This window comes from Saimiri boliviensis, chromosome 14, assembly GCF_048565385.1.
Source record: "Saimiri boliviensis isolate mSaiBol1 chromosome 14, mSaiBol1.pri, whole genome shotgun sequence".
NCBI classification, from domain to species: domain Eukaryota; kingdom Metazoa; phylum Chordata; class Mammalia; order Primates; family Cebidae; genus Saimiri; species Saimiri boliviensis.
In genome coordinates this window covers 39,189,912-39,207,595 of record NC_133462.1, presented here as the reverse complement: position 1 = coordinate 39,207,595, position 17,684 = coordinate 39,189,912, and the positions used below count along the sequence as shown (strand labels likewise).

General features: G+C 54.7%; 1 protein-coding gene across 7 annotated transcripts in view; it reads left to right on the top strand.

Annotated features, from left to right (window-relative positions):
- ARHGEF18 (Rho/Rac guanine nucleotide exchange factor 18) overlaps positions 1–16,962 on the top strand; it is a 121,312-nt gene extending 104,350 nt beyond the window's left edge. For all 7 annotated transcript variants that reach the window (XM_074384725.1, XM_074384724.1, XM_074384726.1 and 4 more), the window contains 10 exons: positions 722–813; positions 3,890–4,072; positions 5,736–5,873; positions 6,479–6,609; positions 8,589–8,645; positions 8,733–8,780; positions 8,876–9,346; positions 10,739–11,045; positions 11,825–11,950; positions 12,047–16,962. In XM_074384725.1, coding sequence (XP_074240826.1) covers positions 722–813; positions 3,890–4,072; positions 5,736–5,873; positions 6,479–6,609; positions 8,589–8,645; positions 8,733–8,780; positions 8,876–9,346; positions 10,739–11,045; positions 11,825–11,950; positions 12,047–12,219 — 1,726 coding nt within the window. In that variant the 3' untranslated portion in view covers positions 12,220–16,962. The remainder of the gene's footprint in view (positions 1–721; positions 814–3,889; positions 4,073–5,735; positions 5,874–6,478; positions 6,610–8,588; positions 8,646–8,732; positions 8,781–8,875; positions 9,347–10,738; positions 11,046–11,824; positions 11,951–12,046) is intronic.
- The last annotated feature ends 722 nt before the right edge of the window (positions 16,963–17,684 follow it).

The window sequence follows — 17,684 nt, the reverse complement described above, 5'->3', positions numbered from 1 at the left end:
GGGATTATAGGCATGAGCCACCATGCCTGGCCAGAATGCCCTCTCTTGATGCCTGGAGGCTTCCTCGTGCTGTAGCCTGGTTCAGACCACCCCCACTCCCATCCACAGTAGCTGTAGCTCTGTGGGGCTTGCAGCCTCCCACCTACACCTTGCAGGTCCCCTGCAAGCATGTTGTCCCCAGGACTCCTCCTCCAAGTCACAGGAAGGCAGGTAAAACCTCTTCCTGGTTATGTCCTGGTGCTTTGGGGCCAGACAAATGCCAGTGGCTCTTTTTCTTCCCCTCATTGTCCTCCTGCACCATGAACAAGCTAAATCAGGGCCAGGAGCGGTGGCTCACACCTGTAATCCCAGCACTTTGGGAGGCTGAGGCCAGTGGATCAGAAGGTCAGGAGTTCAAGACCAGCCTGACCAAGATAGTGGAACCCCGTCTCTACTAAAAATACAAAAAATTAGCCAGGTGTGCTGGCACGTACCTGTAATCTCAGCTACTTGGGAGGCTGAGGCAGAGAATTGCTTAAATGCAGGAGGCGGAGGTTGCAGTGATCCAAGATTGTGCCACTGCACTCCAGCCTGGGCAACAGAGTGAGAAAAAAAAAAAAAAAGCTACATTACTCCCAAAGTCAGAGACGGTCATAGCAGCTGGTTCTGCAGAACCAGCATCTGTGCCAGAGGCCCGCCTGGCTGGGAAGCACAGTTACCCACCCGTCCCCTCTCCCTGCAGCTGCCCTGACGAGGAGGAGGGGCCCTTCAGCCTGGCGGAAGAGGAAAGGAAGGTGGTTGAGGCCCGAGCCACAAGACTCCGGGACTTTCAAGGTGAGAGGGAGACAGCACTGTGGGCACAACCCTTGTGTGGTGAGCCTGGGTCCCCCATCGGGACTGGCCATGGAGAGCAAACTGCCCCCCAAGTGACCCGTGTAAAACCCCCCACGTGACCTGGTGTTTTCCCTTGGGCTGTGCTGTATCCTGCAGCTCTGTGAAGCATTAGAACAGTGTTGTGCCATGACATAGTGATTTCCAGAGGTCATTTAGCCCTGTGGGGGTATGTGAAAAAGGGACGGAGTAGAGCTTAGGGGCCCTGAGCCCCTTCCAGAGCTGACCATGCAGCCACACATGCCATCACCAGCCCATCCTCGTGCAGAGAGGAGCTCGACAGGGTGTCCCAGTCCCATATGAAGGAATAACACAGGGCCCCCACAACCTCCTTCCAGAGCTTCCTCCTCCCTATTTGTTTAATTACGTTATTGAGATGTAATTCATGCACCACGCCACTCACTCTCCCATGTGTTTGGTTCAGTGGCATTTTAGTGCATTTCCAGTTGTGCAGCCAGAACCACATTCACTTTAGAACATTCTACCTCCCTAGAAAAGAAGCCCCATCCCGCTTGCCAGTCACTCCCCGTCCCCTACCCCAACCCCAGCAACAGGAATCTCCTTCCTGTCTCTGTGGATTGGCCCGTCCTGGACACTCCATATAAATGGGGTCACACACTGCATGGCCTTTTGTGTCAGGCTTCTCTCGCTGAGTGTGGTGTTCTCGAGGTTCATCCACGTTCAGTGAGCATGTGTTCAAGAACAATTCCTGGACCCTGTGGCTTGCAGCAAGTTCCCTTCTTCCCTTTCACTGTCTCTATTATTCATTTTTAAATTGGGTAATACTAAAACAGTAAGTGCCCTGGCACAGTCACTCATAGGTATAATCCTAGCACTTGGGGAGGTGGAGGCAGATGGATCACTTGAGGCCAAGAGTTGGAGACCAGCCTGGGCAACAAAGCGAGACCCTGCCTCTGAACAAAAGAAGAAATAGAAAGATAATTCTCTTTACCAAGATACTCTTAACCATCTCAAATCCTCATCAAAAGCTGATGGTATCCTACCCTAGGGACACTCCTGTTAAAATCTGGAGAAGGGTCAGGCCACCCCCTCTCACCATTATTATTTTCATCCTAAAGGTTCCAGTCAGGGTGATAAGGAAAGAAACAGGAATAAGATATTATTGGAGGCCGGGCGCAGTGGCTCACGCCTGTAATCCTAGCACTTTGGGAGGCCAAGGTGGGCAGATCACCTGAGGCCAGGAGTTCCAGACCAACCTGACCAATGTGGTGAAACCCGGTCTCTACTGGAAATACAAAAAAAATTAGCTGGGCATAGTGGCACATGCCTGTAATCCCAGCTACTCGGGAGGCTGAGGCAGGAGAATCGCTTGAACCCGGAGGCAGAGGTTACAGTGACCTGAGATTGCACCACTGCACTCCAACCTGGGCAACAAGAGTGAAACTCTGTCTCAAAAAACAAAAAAAAACAACAACAAGATATTATTGGAAGGGAGTGGTAAAGTTATTTTTACATATGTCATGATTTTTTTGCCTGGAAAACCCAGTAGTATCAACTGAAAAACTACTGACCTGGTAGGAGCGTTGGATAATTTAGCTGAATGTGGTGCATATATACTAGCAATCACCAGTAAGAAGGTCTAATAAAATAAGTCCCTTCATAAGTCCAACCGGGGAAAAAAAAAAAAAAGGATAAAACCCCAGAGACTTATAAGAGGAGTTAAGTGTGGATAAAACCTTGACCCATGGGCCTGAAGAAAAACTTTCCTAATCAGAAAACTCAGTCTTTGCCAGGCACAGTGGTTCATGCCTGTAATCCCAGCATTTGAGCAGGCTAAGGCAGGTAGATTGCTTGAGTCCAGGAGTTCAAGACCAGCCTGGGCAATGTGGCAACACCCCGCCTCTACAAAAAAAAAAAAGAATTAATCAGTCACAGTAACACATGCCTATGGTCCCAGCTACTTGAGAGGCTGAGATGGGAGGATCCCTTGAGCCTGGGAGATCAAGGCCGCCCCCTGCTTCATCTCCCAGGCATGCACCACCACACCCGGCTGTTTTTAAATGTCTTTATAGACACAGAGTCTCATATTGTTGCCTAGGCTGGTCTCGAACTCCTGGCCTCAAGCTGTCCTCATACCTTCGCCTTCTAAAGTGCTGAGATTATAGGCCTGAATCACCACATCTAACCTGATTTTTACAATCCTATCTCAGAAAAGAAAGAAAGAAAACTGTTTTCTAAGGATCTAAGTTGGTCCCACACTAATAAATGGGCCTGATGCAATTATCACTCACACCCTACTGTGTTTGATTTTTTTTTTTTTTTTTTGGAGACAGAGTTTTGCTCGTTTCCCAGGCTGGAGTGCAGCGGCACGATCTTGGCTCATCACCACAACCTCCGCCTCCTGGGTTCAAGCAATTCCCCTGCCTCAGCCTCCTGAGTAGCTGGGATTACAGGCATGCACCACCATGCCCGGCTAATTTTGTATTTTCAGTAGAGACAGGGTTTCTCCATGTTGGTCAGGTTGATCTTGAACTCCTGACCTCAGGTGATTGCCTGCCTCAGCCTCCCAAAGTGCTGGGATTACAGGTGTGAGCCACTGCACCTGGCCTATTTTATTGTTTTTAGAGACGGGGTCTTGCTTTCTCACCCAGGCTGGAGTGCAGTGGTGCAATCATAGCTCACTGCAGCCTTGAACTCCTAGGCTCAAGCAGTCCACCTGCCTCACCTCCCAGGCATGCACCAGCACACCCAGCTAATTTTTTTTTAATTTCTTTGTAGAAACAGAGTCTTATGATATTGCCCAGGCTGGTCTCGAACTTCTGCCCACATGCAGCCCTCCTACCTTTGCCTCCCTAAGTGCTGGGATTACAGGCCTGAGCCACCACAGCTAACCTGATTGAGGACAAGGCCATGCTCTCCCCCATCTCCCAGGAATGCAGGACACAGGGTAGCCTACCTCGGGGCAGGGCCAGCAGGGGTCCTCATCCCTGGGGCGCCAATGATCCCAGGGAAGGTCAGCCGGGCTGACCATCACATCACCTCCACTGTCACTTTGCAGAGCGGCTGAGCATGAAAGACCAGTTGATCGCACAGAGCCTGCTAGAGAAGCAGCAGATCTACCTGGAGATGGCCGAGATGAGCGGCCTGGAAGACCTGCCCCAGCCCCGAGGCCTGTTCCGAGGAGGGGACCCGTCTGAGACCCTGCAGGGGGAGCTCATTCTCAAGTCAGCCATGAGCGAGAGTAAGTCAGCTGCCCCCACCTCAAGGGTGCGGTCCTCCCTGGGTGGACTCCTCAGGGGACCCCAGGCCAGGCTCCTGTCCAGGACAGGCTTCTATGTGGCGGGGCCCAGGGGTAGTGCTGACCCCCTGCTGGTACCTGCTAGAGCCAGGAGGGCCTTAGATACAAGGCACTTTCTCACCATTCAGCAACCATTCTAATGCTCCCTGCGTGCAGAGGCTCTAAGTCTGGCTGTGGCGAGGACCTGAACTTGACTGACCCTGGTTCCTACCCACCAGAGGCTCCTCTTCTTCCTGGGAGGTGTGTCCCTGGTGATACCACAGAAAAACTCACGCATGCTGCCTCGGTGGGTCCCCATGCACAGCTCCAGCACAGCTGCCAGGCCCTTGGGCTGGCAACTTGGGCAGGCGGTCAGTACCCAGTCTGCTTTTTCTTTTTTTTTTTTTTTGAGATGGAGTCTTGCTCTGTCACCCAACCTAGAGTGCAATGGCATGATCTCAGCTCACTACAACCTCCGCCTCCAGGGTTCAAGCAATTCTCCTGCCTCAGCGTCCCCAGTAGCTGGGACTACAGGCATGCTCTACCACACCTGGCTAGTTTTGTATTTTTACTAGAGATGGGGTTTCTCCATGTTGTTCAGCCTGGTCTTGAACTCCCGACCTCTGGTGATCCATCCGCCCTGGCCTCCCAAAGTGCTGGCATTACAGGTGTGAGCCACCACACCAAGCTTTTTTTCTTTTTTTTTTTTTTTTTGAGATGGAGTCTCGCTCTATCACCCAAGCTAGAGTGCAGTGGCGCAATCTCATCTCACTGCCGTCTCTGCCTCCTGAGCTCCAGGTTCTCCTGCTTCAGCCTCCCGAGTAGCTGGGATTACAGGCATGCACCACCATGCCTAGCGCATTTTTGTATTTTGAGTAGACACGGGTTTCGCCATGTTGGCCAGGCTGGTTTCAAACTCCTGACCTCAAATGATCCGCCTGCCTTGGGCTTTCCAAAGTGCTGGGATTACAGGCATGAGCCACCATGCCTGGTGGCCCCAGTCTGCTCTTTCAACAGTGAGGGAAGCAGACACAGCCCCTACCTTCCAGAGCCTTTCCACAGAATAAGGCAGACACTGGCGGATCAGACTTCCTCCCTCCAGCACCACTGACATCCTTCCACCCAGCTCCAACAGCCGTTGTTCTTGTCCCCACCTCTTTGCCGGGCCACAACCTGTTGGTCCTAGAGGGCTTTCTGTGGACAGCACTTCCCTGCAAAATCACTCTCCCAAATGGCCATTGTCATACAATGAGTGTATGGTCATTGTCATGTAATACACCAAGTGTTTCCTGCTGGCCCTTGGCAGGGCCACATCCAGCGTTCACCAGCCCCTGGCTCAGGGCGGCCTGGCAGAAGGGGTGGGAGGAGCCTGTATCCACCCTCCCCATGGCTGTCCCACGGCCTTGTCCTCTCACTTAGATGCAGATTGGCCTGTCCTGGTGTCCGTACCTGAAGTAAGGGTGTGCACAGGGATGGTGGGGCTGAAATGCCATGGCAGACAGTGGGGGCAGGCGATCACCACTCCTTTGAGTCCTCCATCTCCCTGGTCTCACTTCCCCAGCACTCTGTATTCCCCTAGCACACTTCCACAGGGCGACCTGTGCCTCCTGTCCCCTTCTTTCCACAGTCGAGGGCATCCAGAGCCTGATCTGCAGGCGGCTAGGCAGCACCAACGGCCAGGCGGAAGACGGGGGCAGCTCCACAGGCCCGCCCAGGAGGGCTGAGACCTTCGGGGGCTACAACTGCACAAATAGTCCCAGCAAGAGTAAGAGCAGGGCCGCCTCCCCTCCCGCTCCAGAGTGCCCCTCAGGATGTACATTCACTTATATGGGGTTTCTTGGAACCTTCTTTTTTTTTTTTGAGACAGTCTCACTCTGTCATCCAGGCTGGAATACAGTGGCGTGATCTCTGATCTCTGCTCTCTGTAACCTCCACCTCCTGGGTTCAAGCTATTCTCCTGCCTCAGCTTCCCAAGTAGCTGGGATTACAAGCACAGGCCACCATGCCCAGCTAATTTTTGTATTTTTAGTAGAGATGGGGTTTTGCCACGTTGGCCAGGCTGGTCTCGAACTCCTGACCTCAGGTGATCTGCCCACCCTGGCCTCCCAAAGTGCTGGGATTGCAGGTGTGAGCCCCTATGCCCAGCCTGTTTCCTGGAACCTTCTGAACCCCTCCAGGCATTGTTGGTTATGTGGTGACAGCAGTACCCACACCAGCCCACCCCTCTCCAGCAGGTGTCTGTGCTGCAGATATCACCATTCGGGGACCAGCCTGGGTTTTCTACCTGGGTAGGGGCTCGGGGTAGACTGGGAAGGTTCCGCCTCCCGATGGGATGGCAGCATCCTCACGCCTCTGACTTGGGGTTCTCAGATGGCAGTTTCAAGAAGAAAGTCAGCAGCACCGACCCCAGGCCCCGAGACTGGCAAGGCCCCCCAAACAGCCCGGACTTGAAGCTCGGTGACAGTGACAGTCCTGGGGGCTCCGAGGAATCACCACAGGCGGTACGTGAATATCCATGTGCTCTGCACAGTCTGAGTCACCATAAGGATTCATGCATGTGAGCAGCTTCTGCTGGGGCTGTCTAGTTTCCATCTTACCATCATTGGCAAGCGCTGTTCCATTTTGGTAATAATATCTCAGCCCAGATTAAGTCGCTCGCTGGCAGGGGATTTCTTCCTGCAGCCTTCTGGGAAAAGCAAGAGGTCCCCAGGAGGAAGGCTGAGGAGGGGACAGGCTCAGGGCACTCACCGTGGCTTCATCAACAGGCGAGGAACCCCCTACAGGGACCACCAGCTTTCAGCCGGAGCAGGTGTGGTGGCGCCTACCAGATGCCAGATCTCCCCAGCTGTTCCCTTCCCATTGAATCAAATGGCCAGGTGCCTACTCAGCCTTGTCCACGAGGTGTGAGGCCAAGGCCAACTCCCTCTGGTCAACTCTGAGGCTTGGACGTGCCTCTGTGGCCAGATCTGGCAGGCACCCAGGCTTTACAGCCAAGCCCACTCTGCCTCTCAGGGGGCCCAGCCCCTCATTTTCCAAATACCCAGATTTGTACAAGTCAGATGACCACCGGGCCTGTGTCCCCAGTCATAACCTGGTCCTGGGTCCTTCCTGTTACCCATACAAAGGGATGTATTTTCAATAATAAGCAGGGGCTGGGTATGGTGCCTCACACCCATAATCCCAGTATTTTGGGAGATAAGGTCTCTCTCTGCCACCCAGGCTGGAGGGCAGTGGCGTGATCACAGCTCATGCAGCCTCTAACTCCTAGGCTCAAGCGATCCTCCCACCTCAGCCTCCCAAGTAGCTGAGACTACAGGTGCACACCCCCACACCTGGCTAAATTTTTTTAATTTTTGTAAATAACGGGGTCTCACTAAGTTGCCCAGGCTGGTTTCCAACTCCTAGGCTCAGGCAATCCTCCTGCCTTGGCCTCCCAAAGCGATGAGATTACAGGCAAGGTCACCAGGACTGGGCCTGGGAGGATCACTTAAGGCCAGGAGTTTGAGACCAGCCTGGGCAAAACCACATTTCAACAAAATATTTTTAAAACAGCTGATCCTTTGGCTGGGTGTGGTGGCTCATGCCTGTAATCCAGCACTTCAGGAGGCCAACTCAGGGGATCACTTGAGTCCAGGGGTTCAGGACCAGCCTGGCTAACATGTTGAAATGCTGTCTCTGCTAAAAACATAAGAAGTAGTTGGGTGTGGTGGTAGATGCCTGTAATCCCAGCTACTCAGGAGGCTGAAGTGCGAAGTTCCACTTGAACCCAGGAGGTGGAAGTTGCAGTGAGCTGAGATTTCGCCACTGCACTCCATCCTGGGAAACACAGCGAGACTTCGTTTAAAAAAAAACTAAAATTAAAATTAAAAATGGCTGCCGATCTGTGTTTCTGAAATGACCTTGGTAGAAAAAACATTTTTTAAATGGCTGCCGGGCGCGGTGGCTCATGCCTGTAATCCTAGCACTTTAGGAGGCCAAGTCAGATGATCACCTGAGTTCAGGAGTTCCAGACCAGCCTGACCAACTTGGTGAAACCCCATCTCTACTAAAAATACAAAATTAGCCAGGCATGGTGGTGTAAGGCTAATTGGGAGGCTGAGGCAGGAGAATCACTTGAATCAGGGAGGTGGAGGTTGCAGTGAGCCGAGATATTGCCATTGCCATTACACTCCAGCCTGGGCAACCAGTCTTTATTTTTCCAATTTTTTTCCCCACCTGCAACTGTCTTGATTGAATTATAACAACCAGCCTTAAAAAAAAAAAAAAAAAAAAAAAAGATAATAATAAATAAAAATAGCTGATCCTAATGGTACACACCTGTAGTCCCAGCTACTCGGGAGGCCGAGGTGGAAGGATGGGGCCACTGCACTCTAGAGCAAGGCCCTGTCTCAAAAAATAAAGAAGAAAAGAAGCAGGCTTGGGTCTGGTCGGATGGGTTTTGAGCCGTTCTCTGGTTTGACGGTGGGTGTCCTCTTCCCAGGTGGAGGCGCCAGGCACGGAGTCTGACCCCGGTCTGCCCACCGTCCTGGAGTCAAAGGTAGGCGCCCACTGTCCCAGTGCCGTGTGCACACGTGTGTGGCCTCAGTCCCGAGAACTAGCCTCAATCTCCCTCTCCTCCCCACAGCTTGTCCAGCGGATCCAGACGCTGTCCCAGCTGCTCCTGAACCTGCAGGTACGGGGGCAGGGTGGGGCCGGCCACACGTGCCCTTTCCGGGTAGGCTGGGACGTGGGTGCGGCTCTCACCTGCCTGGCCCTGGCCTTCCGCAGGCGGTCATCGCCCACCAGGACAGCTTTGTGGAGGCGCAGCGGGCAGCCATCCAGGAGCGCGAGAAGCAGTTCCGGCTGCAGTCGACGCGCGGGAACCTGCTGCTGGAACAGGAGCGGCAGCGCAACTTCGAGAAGCAGCGGGAGGAGCGTGCGGCCGTGGAGAAGCTGCAGAGCCAACTGCGGCAGGAGCAGCAGCGCTGGGAGCGTGAGCGCGAGTGGCAGCGGCAGGAGCTGGAGCGTGCAGGCACAAGGCTGCAGGAGCGCGAGGGCGAGGCGCGGCAACTGCGCCAGCGGCTGGAGCAGGAGCGCGCCGAGCTGGAGCGCCAACGCCAGGCCTACCAGCACGACCTGGAGCGGCTGCGTGAGGCCCAGCGCACCGTGGAGCGCGAGCGGGAACGCCTGGAGCTGCTGCGCCGCCTCAAGAAGCAGAACACCGCGCCGGGCGCGCTGCCACCTGATGCACTGGCCGAGGTGAGCGCGCAGCAGCCCGTGTGCACAGGTGGGGGGTGGGGGGTCGGGGGGTGACCATTCTGCACGTGCATTTGCACAAGCACGTGTATGTGATGGTGCGTGGGTGCGTGCATGAGTGTAAACGAGCGAACAGCGTGAGACAGCCTTACATTCACAGCACATGCCGCAACACAGAACCTAGAGAGCTCATTAAATGCTTAACAGAATGCTGTTGCTCAAAACCTTCCATAAATGTTAAAAACTTAAAAAAAAAAAAAATGCACTCCTGTAATCCCAGCACTTTGGCGCAAGCAAGAGTTCCAGACCAGCCTGGGCAACACGGCGAAACTCCATCTCTATTAAAAAACAACAACAACAATAATGAGCTAGGCGTGGTGAGCGCCTGTAGTCCCTGCTACTTAGAATGCTGAGGTGAGAGGATCACTAGAGCCCGGGAGGTTGAGGCTGCCATGAGCCGTAATCACGCCACTGTTGCCAGGGCAGCAGAGTGAGACTGTCTAAAAAAAAAAAAAAAAAAAAAAAATGGGCCAGTGTGGTGGCTCATGCTTGTAATCCCAGTACTTTGGGAGGCAGAAGCGGACAGATCACCTGAGGTTGGGAGTTTGATACTGTCCTGACCAACATAGAGAAATCCCATCTCTACTAAAAACACAAAAAAATTAGCCGGGCATAGTGGTGCATACCTGTAATCCCAGCTACTCGGGAGACCAAGGCAGGAGAATTGCTCGAACCTGGAAGGCGGAGGTTGCAGTGAGCCAAGATTGCCCCATTGCACTCCAGCCTGGGCAACAAGAGCGAAACTCCATCTCAAAAAAAAAAAAAAAAAAAAAAAAAAAATGAAGCTGGGTGCTGTGGTGTGCGTCCCAGCTACTTAGAAGGCTGAGGCCAGAGGATTGCTTAAGACCAGGAATTTGAGACCAACCTGGGCAACATAGTGAGAACTCATCTCTTAAAAAAAAATTACAAAAATTAGCAGGGTGTAGTGGCGCATGCCTTTAGTCCCAGCTACTTGGGAGACTGAGGCAGGAGGATCGTTTGAGCCTAAGAGGCTCAAAAGCTATGATTGTGCCACTGCACTCTAGCCTGGGTGACAGAGCAAGACTGTGTCTCAGAAAACAAATTTATAAAATCATGGATTGTGTGAACACACGTGAACATGAATGTGACGTTTGTATGTGTGTCTGACAGTTTGGGTGCCACTGACTGTCACCACAGGTATGCATGTTTAGCAGGCATTGGGGACAGGCAATGACTGGCAGCTCCTTCAGGCTGCACCTAGCTCTGTCCAGAACGGGAGAGGCCGAGGGTCTCCCGTGCACGACCCTCAGGGGCTCTCCAGAGGCCGCACAGCAAGAACCTCGCATTGCAATGTATCTGCTGTTGTCCCCCCAGGCCCAGCCCCCCAGCCACCCTCCCAGCTTCAACGGGGAAGAGCTGGAGGGGCCTCGGGTGAGCGTGCTGCTGTCTGGTGCTGGGCCAGAGTACACAGAGCGCCCTGAGGTGGCTCGCCGGGACAGTGCCCCTGCCGAGAGCCGGCCAGCCAAGAGCGACGTACCCATCCAGCTGCTCAGCGCCACCAACCAGTTCCAGAGGCAGGCAGCTGTGCAGCAGCAGATCCCCACCAAGCTGGCAGCCTCTACCAAGGGTGGCAAGGACAAGGGTGGCAAGAGCAGGGGCTCCCAGCGCTGGGAGAGCTCAGGTGAGCCGGCCCCGCCCCCTCCACCTGGCCCTGGAAGGTGCAGCCGTGGGCAACCGGTCAGGCTCTAGGGGCTCACTGGAAGCCAGGAGGCATGGGACACCTGTGCTGCCCTCCAGAGAGGAAACCCAGAAGGGCACAGCTGGCATCGTGGCTGAGGCCACCCACAAGGGGCCATGTTTGGTCTCCAGCCCCAAAATTGAGATGGCCCACCCTCTGTCCTTTCCCCACCTCAACCCTCAAACAGCGGGATGGGGACTGGGAGCCTCAGAAAAGGACACAGGCAAGAAGGTGGAGAGCCCTGGCCACGTGGGATAAGCACAGCTGGGGCTGGGACAGGTGGAGTCCCCTCTGCCGAAGGTCCCTGTTCCACAGAGGGGGACAGGGAGCCCAGAGCAGCCCCAGTGTTTCCAGGGAGAGCGCCCAGGGGCTCCTTTGGTCCAGGAGCCAGCCCTGCTTCTCTGAGGGACAACCCAGATGAACTGGGACCTTTCCTGAAGAGCGGGGGCTGTGTCCCATGGCCACCGGGGCCTGTGCTGTTTCCATAGGAGGCTTAGCCTCCTCTCCAGATGCCGGGTGACTCCCAGGCCCTTCTGCCGCAAGGGTAGAGCCGTTCTCCCTGAATCCGGGGCTTAGCATCCGAGCAGCTAAGGCCACAGGATCCAGGCTGCCGTGGGAAGTGTCAGCTGGGGGCGGCCAGGCTCTCTGCTCTCAGAGGCTGCCCTGCGGGGTAGGGGTGGCTGGCCAGCCTGGAGCCGGCCCAAGCACCTTCCCTCTTCCAGCGTCTTTCGACCTGAAGCAGCAGCTGCTGTTCAACAAGCTCATGGGGAAGGATGAGAGCACCTCCCGGAACCGCCGCTCGCTGAGCCCCATCCTGCCTGGCAGCCACAGCCCCACGCCCCCGCCAGGTGAGCCCCCACCCATCATGAGCCCAGGCCCAGGGCAGCCGGGCTGCCGGCACCACCCGGAGGCTGCTCACAGTCTGGACCCCCTCTCTGTTCCAGACCCTGGCTTCCCCGCCCCGAGCCCACCACCAGCCGACGGCCCCTCTGAGGGCTTCTCTCTCAAAGCCGGGGGCACAGCCCTCCCACCCGGGCCCCCAGCTCCCTCGCCGGTGCCAGCCACACCACTCAGCGCCAAGGAGGATGCCAGCAAGGAAGACGTCATCTTCTTCTAAAAGGGCTGTGACTCAAGGTGCAAGGTCCCTCCCTGCCCTGCCCACCCTTCCTGCTCTCTGGGAACCCCATGGGGTCACCATGCCCACCGAGCTGTCCCCCGGCTTCCTGAGCAAACGGTGATGACCGCCTGGCTGGGCCCATCCTGGTGGTGCTCCAGGCCTCGTGGCTCCTTCTGTAGGATTAGCGGTGGTGTCTGGGTCACTTTCTGAACCTTTTTTTTTTTTCTTTTTTCAAAAAGGAAAGTTTTTAATGGAAAGTTGAGCCAGAACTAATCCAGGGAGCTGTCTGAAATCATAGAGCGCCCCATCCAGGTGGCAAGATCACCTCCGAGCTATTTTTCCGAGGCAGTGAGGAGCAGTGCCAGCTCTGCATGGAGCCAGGGACAGGGCTGACCTCCCTCTGAGAAGGAGCTGCCGACTGGGCCCACGCTCCATGGCCATGTGCGACATGGAGCCAGGGATTAGGGTGCCAGGAGGGGCCGATGGCATCAGCAGCATCTGTCCCCAGAATCAGGCAGAATCCACATCCCAAGCAGAGACCCATGCAGGTTCACCGTGAACCTCAGGGCCAGAGAATGAGCCAGGCATGGGGGCAGGAGCAGAGAGGGCCACGGGCAGGGCCCACTGAGGGGACACCAGTGGCACTCCGGGCAGGTTCTGTGGGTTCAGATGCCCATTGCAAAAGGGGCTGACCTTTGCTCCTTTTTACTTGGCACCAGTTTTGAAACCAGCTGGTTCCCGAAATCTGCTTCACCAAGGCACCCGTCGTCATTCAGTTGCTTGGCCTGTCTTGGGGGCGGGCCTCTAGCTTCAGCCAGGGCAGGTACACACCTCCGGCGCAGGGTCCTCAGCCCCCAGGAAATGAGCTCCCACCTCCCAGGGCTGGGGTCCCACCTGGGCGGGGGCTGGCACATCACAGACTGTCTAGAGCACCGCGCTCCGGGGCATGGGAGGAAGTGCCTAGAGACGTTGTGGCGAGCGGACAAGTGGCCGCCGTGCAGGACCCTTGCTTGCATGAGCTGCTGCAGCCCCTGGTCCACCACCCCGGAGGAGTGGAGGAAGGAGGTGCTGGGCAGTGTCGATGGTGCTGGGATGTCCCGAGGTGGTCAGATCCACCCATGGTCTGGCTCCGGTGGAGGAGGGGCACATTTCAAGCCTTGTTCTGCACCCCAGGGTTCCCCATGGCACCTCCTGAAGCATTGGTGGCAGGAATGGGTCCTGGCTGGTCATCCTTGTTCCCAATGGGGCATGCGTGCCCCCCGCCCCCCCCTCCCCCAGCGCCAAGTCCTTCTCCCAAACCCAGGGTCCCAGGAACCGCAGATCCCGGGGAGATTCGGCTCTCCTCCCACCGCACTGGCAGAGCCACTCCTGTGATGCTGAATACAGCGAATGGGGGGACATTGCTGCCACTAGGGGACAGACAGGCACAGGAGAGGGGAAACTCCATCAGGAAGTGCCCACTGGGTGCTGTGGGCTCCAAAGGGGACAGGGCAGGAGCTGATGTTGAACAGGAACCGAAGCCACACAGCCCATCAATGACAAGGTCCTGAGAACACAGTGAGTGGCTGGGCATCCCCAGGCCCTGGTCCCTCAGAGAACCTCGGCTCCACTCAACCCGCTCCTTTCCCATCAGCAACGCTCTCCGCCCTGTGACCCGAGGATCCCCGCCCCGCCGTCAGATCCCTTCTGTGCCATGGTTATCATCAGTGTTTTGTATTTTTGTACTGAGTACTGGAGCACTTTACAAAAGCTGACTACGTTCCTGTTCTGTTGTGAAGAGAACATTCCTGGACCCTCGCACCCCCTGAGCTGGCATGCGCCAGTCCAGCCCTCTGAGATGCCACAATTCCTTGGATGGGAGAGAAGTTCAGGGAATTTCTGCTTGGCCACGTGGTGGGAACCCACATCCCCGCCACGTGGCCAAGGGGTCTCAGTAGTGCTATGCGTGGGGTGATGGCGTTGACAGCCCTTCCCTCACCAGCGCCCTCGGCCATTCCTGGGTAGGGCCTGATTTTCTTTATAAAGTTGACAGTCGAGCAAATGTTGATATTTTCATGGGATCTGCACGCGTCTTCGTCAGTTGTGGTCATGATCTTAGTCACCTGCTAATTATTTTTTCAGTGATTACAACATTTCCTCACCAAGGGATATTTCTGACCCGCCTTAGAACTTAAGACCTGATTCTAGCAATAAATGTGTCCAAGATGAGGAGTGACTGGCATGGGTGTTCTTGGGGGTTTTGTCCTAGGATCATCTTCTGCCCAAATGGCACTGTAGGAGTAGCAGGTTCTGGGGTTCTGGTGGGGGGCTCTCCATGGCTTCTGCACCTCAGCTCGCCCCCCTACCCTCCATGTCCTGCTCAGAAGACCCCTTCAGGTCCAGCCCCCAGTTGTTGGTTTTGTTTATTGGTTTGGGGTTTTTTTTGTTTGTTTTGTTTTTTTGAGATGGAGTCTCGCTCTGTCACCCAGGCTGGAGAGCAGCGGCATGATCTCTGCTCACTGCAACCTTTGCCTCCCGGATTCAAGCACTTCTCCTGCCCCAGCCTCCCAAGTAGCTGGGATTACAGGTGCACGCCACCATGCCCTGCTGATCTTTGTATTTTTTAAGTAGACACAGGGTTTCACTACGTTGGCCAGGCTGGTCTTGATCTCCTGACCTCAAGTGATCTGCCCGCCTCAGCCTCCCAAAGTGCTGCTCACAGGCAGGAGTTGGGCATGGAGGTGCCTCTGTAGATCCTGCCCACCAGGTACACTTGAGGCTTTTGTGGAGCCTCCACAGCCCAGCTTTGCTGATCCTTTTGCTTTTAATCCAGAATAACCCCCAAGACTGTAACTTTCAGTTCCTCTATCTGGTGTGAGAGGCAGCTTGGCTGTGGGTTTTCAGTCATCATTTCCACCTGGTCTGAGTACCAGTCCAGTGAGGCAGGAACACTGCCATTTCAACAGAGGGTTTCCCGTCACCAGGTGACTAGGTATAAAGTCGATTACTGGATCACCAGGAAGTGCAAACGGGACTCTCGGGCAGCACCGTCCACCAGAAAGATGATGCAAGCCACGTGTGGAATTTTTCACTGGTAGTAGCCATATTAAAAAAGTAAAAGGGCTGGGTGCCATGGCTCACTTGTCATTCCAGCACTTTAGGGAGGCTGAGGCAGGAGGATGGCTTGAGCCCAGGAGTTCAAGACCAGCCTGGGCAACATAGTGAAACCCCTTCTCCAAAAAAAAAAAAAAAAAAAAAAAAAAAAAAAAAAAAAAAAATGAGCCAGGTATGATAGTGTGCACCTGTAGTCCCAGCTACGAAGGAGGCCAAGGCAGGAGGATTGCTTGAGCCCAGGGGTTTGAGGTTGCAGGCAGCTATGATCGTGTCACTGCACTGCAGCCTGGGCAACGTGGTGAGACCCTGTCTCTAAGGGGTTAAAAAAAGGGAAATTTGGGGGATTGAAAAAAGAAATGAATTTTTTTTTTAAAAAAAAGAAAAAGGTGAAAATAATTTACTATTTCTTTTTTTTTTTTTTTTTTTTTTTTAAGATGGAGTCTTGCCCTGCCACCCAGGCTGGATGGAGTACAGTGGTGCCATCTTGGTTCCCTGCAACCCTTGCCTCCCAAGTTCAAGCAACTCTCCTGCCTCAGCCTCTGGAGGATAGCTAGAATCACAGGCCCCCGCCATCATGCCCGGCTAATTTTTGTATTTTTGTAGAGACAGGGTTTCACCATGCTGGCCAGGCTGGTTCTTGAACTCCTGACCTCAGGTAATCCTCCTGTCTCAGCCTCCCAGAGTGCTGGGATTAAAGGTATGAACCACCACACCCAACCCATTTTTTTTCCATTGTGGTCAAATTCACAGTGTAAAACTGGCCAGTAGCTATTCTCCTGATGGTGGACATTGGGGTTTTCTCTCTCTCATTCTCCCAACTCCCTGATTTGCCGAAGCGCATAGTGGTGTTGGGACCCTCATCGCAGGCGAGCACACGCTGGCCCGCACACATTCTACTGTCCACTTGACCCACAGAGCACCCTCCACCCTGACCCCAGCCATCCCCTGACCTCTGCCTAGCTGACCCCTCCCCTGGGATGCCCCCAGCCATCCTCAGCATACCTTGCAGGCCCTGGGGGGCTTGGGGCACTCTAAAATGAGATCTTCTGCAAAGAGGGCTTGTAGTAGCTGGGCGCTGGCTTACACCTGTAATCCCAGCACTTCGGGAGGCCAAGGCAGGTAAATCACTTGAGCCCAGGGGTTTGAGACCAGACTGGCCAACACGGGGAAACCCTGTCTCCAGTAAAAATACAAAATTAGCCGGGCGTGGTGGCAGATGCCTATAATCCCAGCCATTCAGGAGGCTGACGCAGGCGAATAACTTGAACCCGGGAGGCAGAGGTTGCAGTGAGCTAAGATCGCGCCTGGGTGACAGCAAGATTCCATCTCAAAAAAGAGGACCTGTAGTCCTTAAGGGTCTCAAAGCGGTCTGTTCCTAGCCCCTGAAAGGTTGAGAACCGCTGGACCAGAATGAGCAACTCTGCAGAGACAGGACAGTGGTCACCAAGCCTGGGGGCTGGGGGTAGGTAACACCTGAGGGGTGAGATGGTTTCTCTTTGGGGTGATGGAAATGTTCTCAGGTTGACTGTGGCACTGCTTGTATGACTGTGAGTATTTTAAAAGCCACCGAACTGTCCCCCTTCCGTGGATAAATTGTATGATACGTGAATTATATTTCAATAAAACTGTTTAAACACACACACACACAAAGAGCCACTGGACCAGCTCAGAGAGTAGGAGAGTGGGCCTCCCTTTCTGGCAACATCCATCCTGTCTGCTCCGTGCCTGGACTCCAGTCAATATCCCAGGCCTTCCCAGTCCAGGCTCCATCCCTGAAGGTGGCTTGCTTTTCCTCTTGGCACCTGTCATCAGGTGGTCACGTGGCTTCCCCATACGGAGGCGCCACTCCTAGGGCCCCACAGGTACGAGCTGGTAGGTAATTGAGTCTCCCAGTAGGTAATGTGATGCCCTAATCATGCGGGTGCCACTAGGAGCTGAGAAGGAGGCCCTGGCTGAGGGCCAGGACAGGCCTACACCCCCCACAAGGGAGAGAAGGGGGAAACCCAGCAAGCCTGCCCACTCATGAGTCCTGGACAGAAGGAGCCCCCACAGATGGGGTCTCCTGCACCTGTGTGACCCTGAGCAGTCCCTGGCCTGCCAGCTGCTCATAGCCACCTAATATCTTCCTTGTAAAAACAAAACAAAGCACAGATGTATTCCGGGAGGCCGAAGCAGGCACATCGCTTGAGGCCAGGAATTCAAGACCAGCCTGGGCAATATGGCGAGACCCTGTCTCTACAAAAAAATTTAAAAATTATCTGAGCATGATATAAATGCCTGTAGTTCCTGCTATTTGGGAGGCTAAGGTAGGAGGATCCCTTGAGCCCAGTCATTCGAGGCTGCAGTGAAACTCTGATTGTACCACTGCACTC